Here is a 4986-nt window from a genome sequence, read left to right as displayed (position 1 = left end):
TTTTCAAAAATAGCTGTTGTAGTGGGATCACCAGGAGCCCCTTGGTGTGTGTGGCGAAGTTGTAGTCTCTGCAGTTTATGGCAGTGGAGTTATTGATTTTTATTTGCAACGTTTTTCTGTTGTTTTACCATTTGCAGACGGCCCCTAACCACTCGCCTGGCCGCTGCCTGTGCATAGAGATCAATGTAATACATCCAGCTCAGAGAACGGCTCGTTTAAATAACGCTTTTTGACTGTTGTAGTTCAGAGTCTGTGCTATCAGGACATGAAAGATGCGTCATTTGTGTTTCAACAACGTTTCGTGTGAGAGTTACTGATCCCGGAAGTCCGAATCTGTGAATATCTTTCTAACTTTACTGAAGTTATGGTTCCCATCCCACTGTCCAGTCATTCCCACTGTCAGGTCATTCCCACTGGAAATTCAGCCTCTTGCAGATCTTTGGGGCTACTGGTAGGAGCTGACCGGCTGAGGCCTTAATTACAAGTTTTCTTTGGGTTAAACCAACAGTTGGTGTCAAACACTCAGCGCTACTGTAGGGCACAGATTATTTTAGGAGGTGCACAGAGGGTGGGGGTCTGTGTGTGTGTGTGTGTGGGGGGGGGGGTCTGCTCTTTGGACTTTAGAAATGAGTTAGATTGGGGATGAATGGCCAATTGAGGAGTTTTGTGTTGGTTTAAAATGTGGTGGAGTGATGGAGCAGATTAAATGGAGCCACATGGAGGTAATTTAAGGACTCCAGTTTGATTTTCATCAGAATAAAACCCGCGGATTTAGCGGCGGTCATCGGGTTTAGAGCAGCGCGCTGATGTGATAAGAGGATAAAAATGATGCCTCTGCACGATCTCATTAGTTTATGGCCGTTTGAAAGAGTTGTTGTGGCTGCCTGATCCATTGTGTCCATAACCCAGACGGGATTAAGCTCAGGAATAAAATGTAATCCCTCAGGATTGATGTTGGGTCTTCACCTCACCTGCTGCAGGGCTTTCCTGGAATAAAGGTGAGGGGGTTCACGCAGGGGTCGCGTCAGCCACGCGCATTGAGTTCTTATTACCTGATTCTGCAAAGCTGATGATCTCCGAGGTCTCTGCCTGCGCGTCGCTGCTGAAGGTGGCCTGGCCGTCAAAGTTGGGGATCTCCACCCGGCCGTCCTCGCGCACTTTCCCGGCGTGCAGCCTCCGCAGCGCCGTCACCATGGCAGCCTTTGGGATTGGGTGCGTGATGTTGGGCCTGTCCCGCATCTGCAGCCGGTTCAGGATGTGTCGCTTCACCGCCTCCACGAAGTCGATGTTGACGCGCTCCGACTGATCCGGCGCCCTGAGTCCGCAGGAGGCGCACGACTCCCGGGGAGGACTGGAAGCCTCCTCTGCGCTGCCGCGCGCGTACATGACGCACAGCATCAGTGACAATCCCAAACTATAGAGGCTCATTTTGCCGCAAAGCTTTTCCTCCAATAAGAGTCCAGAGTTGATTTATTGAAAGGCAGAAATTAAAGCTGCATCAACGCATCTGCAGGTTCTGTTGCTCCAGCAGAGACACCTGCAGAAATCCACTAAAACCCAAAACCTGCAGGGAGATCCGCGGGAAGCGCCTCTACCTTCCTCCGCTCATCACGCAGCGCCGATCCGCAAATTTAGCGTCACTCTGTGGATCGGTGAGAGAGAGCGGCAGACTGCGGGTCCATCCAGCTCTTTCATCCACGAAGCCGGTCAGGAGGTCCGCGTCTGGAGCCGCTTCCTCTCCCGTGTTTCTTTAGTTGTTGTTTTTTTCTGTAGTGTGCGCGTGCCCGGTGCGCGCTGTCCTCGTGCGTTTTTAAACTTCCAGGTCCGGCTGCTCACTGAGACCCCACGGCAGGGGCTTCCACTGCCAAAGTTTTTATACACTGAAACCACGTGGGATTTCCACCCACAGGAGGGCCGATCAGAGCCGCGACGTCTTCAGGGAAGCAGCCGCAGCTCAGAGCGTCTTCCTGCCCAAACCCTGCACGGTTACGTCATTTACACTTTTCGCTTCATCACCTTTGCTCTTTTTTCACCTTTTCTTTTCTTTTTTTTATTCAAACGCGGTTCAGGTAGAAACTCGCTGCTTATGATGAGAAAGTCTGATTTTCTTACAGCATATTTTACTTTATTTTATTAAATGATTAATAAGCTTCAAACTCTGCAGAAATGTTCAAACTATAAACATTTATTTATAGTAAATTAAACTTGGTCAGAAGTTTGAAGGTTGCGCCTCTGTTTAAAAGTAAACAAGCAGCGCCATCTAGTGGCAGCGGGCAGCATCACACCCCTCCCTCCTTCAGGTGGAACCAACGTCTGTAGAAGCTGGAAGCTGATTGGCTGCAGCCTCTGACACGTGGTCTGTAGCTCAGAGCTGGGAAGCTGCTGCAGAGGAAGGAGGAGAAAGAACCCGCGGCGGCGCAGAAATTAAGGGCGCCATCTTGGGGAGGTCGATGCTGATTGTCCGTTGGTAGTACGGGGTTGAAGTGAAGCCACCGGCCGCCATATTGGTACTCCCTAGTTAGAGCGGTCTCAATGTAATCAATCTGTTTTCTCTACAGCATCGAACAATGATGACGTTCTCCTTTCCAGGAGGAATTAAAACTTTTAAAATAAAGATAAATTCATCACTTTGCCACACACTGGCTGTTTCAAAGCATCAGTAGATTTACTTTAACTTAGAATTAAAAAAAAAAATAGGCCAATTACATCACATGGTCATTATGCAGTCATTGAAGTCTATAAATAATCTGTTATAACATATTATAGAAATCCATTACAATAAAATAATGTGTTAATGGAGCAGAATAATACAGATGAGCCAAAAGTGCTGAATTGATTATTTACATGTAATATACATGTATTCATCATATTGTTATGGTAATTACATAATACATGTCTGGTAATGCATGCTATATATATCCTGCTGAAAAAAACAGCACAGACCAGCTGTGGTCATTCCAGCAAGCCCAGCTTTTGTTGCTGGTGTTGCTGGTGGTGGTCCTGATGATGATGATGTTTTATTGGACTAAAACACATCATCATCTGATCTGGATGCTGGTAATAGACCAGCATCCATTCTAATCCACACAGTATCAAACCCTTTTTTTGTTTTGCATTCACATTTTCAAAGAAAAATGTGGTTAAATTTGTTAAAATGTATTTAACAACATGAAATAGTGAATATTATATCAGCTTAGTCTTTAGACTCTAGTTTATGGAGTTATGGAATTCTGTTTTCAGAAACATTTCAACATTTGTAAAATATATTTAAAAAAAACAAAGGCTAAATGCAAGATATCAGTTATTCAGATATCTGTATACGACACACAGTATACAGTAGGGTTGTCACGATAATAAACTTTTCAACTCGATACCGATACTAAGGAAAATATTCGAAACTCGATACCATTTTCGATACCACAAGGATAAAAACAAAGACTCCAAAATTCTACAGAAATATTTTCATTAAGAAATAAAATACAATAAAGGTTGTAATAAATGTTCAATTTGCAGCAATTGGGATTCCATGTTCAGTTTTTGTCGGGTCCCATCATCTCATGTGGGGGTTGAAGGGGAAAGATGTGGCTCATTTTTGTTGGGATCTGGAAGTCTTTCCCATTATAAGTTTTACTTTTAAATTAGCCTTTTTCACAGGGGCAATCTTCTTTATTGTCATAATTTGAATATATATGTTAGCAACCTAATAAATGTTGTAAAATTTATTCCAGAGCCTGTTCTGCATTGTTAGTATTAAAGAATGTTTTTTTAACCTGTGTATTTTCTACATTTTTTACATAATCGTTAATTATCATTGGCTAATGGGGGGGCAGCATCTTTGAAGCCTGTTAAACGGATGCACTCACATCTCTCAGTCCCTGCTCATTCACAACAATCAATGTACAGCATGTCCATGAATCTGTCATTCACTGAGCAGCCGTCCAAAGAAAGTCCTCACCTGATCAAAAAGAATGATTGATATAATGTCTCAAGCTATTTTTGATATTTTCCAGCGTGCAAATGCACAAGAGACCTTCCCTGGAGATAATTTGAACATTCTATCAGACTACAGTGATGAAGATATCCCANTCGCTCTCAGCTCGTGCGCGCTCGCTCTCGGCTCGTGCGCGCTCGCTCTGGGCTCGTGCGCGCTCGCTCTCAGCTCGTGCGCGCTCGCTCTCGGCTCGTGCGCGCTCGCTCTGGGCTCGTGCGCGCTCGCTCTCAGCTCGTGCGCGCTCGCTCTCAGCTCGTGCACGCTCGCTGTCGGCTCGTGCGCGCTCGCTCTGGGCTCGGAGCTGTCGAGGCACGTAACGAGGCGCTGCGCTGAAAGAGGCCGGGTTACTAACTTGTAGCCCTGAGGCGTGTTTCCAGTGTTTCCAGGCAGGAGCTGCTGATTCCTTCATGTTGGGCGTGTTTTGGCGCGGCTCGGTGACACGCTGCCCAAAGGCCGCCGTCCAGGCCGCCCGCCCGCCCTCCTGGGCGTGGCTAAACGTGCAGCGATGGAGGCAGATGTGCGTTTAAAGCGCCGCGGGTTCCAGCTGACGAGCTGCAGAGCGGAGAGCCGGTCTGAACAGGTCTGACTGAATGTGGAGTACGGGATGGGGGGGCTCGTCTTTGGTGGCCACCTGTTGACACTGACACACACTAATGGGGGGGCAAACACGCCGTCTGACGGCTTTGAAGGGAGCAATACAGCAAACTCCTGTTATGGAAAGCTTTCAGCTTCCTGATGGCGACCAGGAGGACGGCGGTGGGAAGCAGCCGGCGTGACGCTAACGGCTCCCATGTTTGGCCTGCTGGTGCTTTCTGCTGGAGGAGCCAGCGGCTCGGATGCCCTGCCGCACCGAGGCCGTCTCCAGGAGCCTCCTCACCCCCCCCCGCTGGATGCAATGAACCCGGCGAACCCCTCGTCCTCCTCTCTGCTCCCCTCGGATCTCCTCCCTCTCCTTTTAGGTCCTGTCAGTTTCAGCGCGGGACTCAAAGCCAACT

The 4986-nt window shown here is 47.7% G+C and overlaps 1 protein-coding gene across 1 annotated transcript in view; it reads right to left on the bottom strand.

The window, feature by feature from the left end:
• Positions 1-1934, bottom strand: part of LOC107103470 (inhibin beta B chain-like) — a 15308-nt gene extending 13374 nt beyond the window's left edge. Inside the window, exon 1 of the mRNA XM_015403190.1 lies at positions 1053-1934. Coding sequence (XP_015258676.1) covers positions 1053-1428 — 376 coding nt within the window. The 5' untranslated portion in view covers positions 1429-1934. The remainder of the gene's footprint in view (positions 1-1052) is intronic.
• Between the last annotated feature and the right edge of the window lie 3052 nt (positions 1935-4986).

This window comes from Cyprinodon variegatus, unplaced genomic scaffold (genome assembly GCF_000732505.1).
Source record: "Cyprinodon variegatus isolate N-32 unplaced genomic scaffold, C_variegatus-1.0 Scaffold1456, whole genome shotgun sequence".
In the NCBI taxonomy this organism is placed as follows: Eukaryota; Metazoa; Chordata; class Actinopteri; order Cyprinodontiformes; family Cyprinodontidae; genus Cyprinodon; species Cyprinodon variegatus.
Note: the sequence above shows the minus strand (reverse complement) of the source record. Positions and strands in the feature narration are given on the sequence as shown.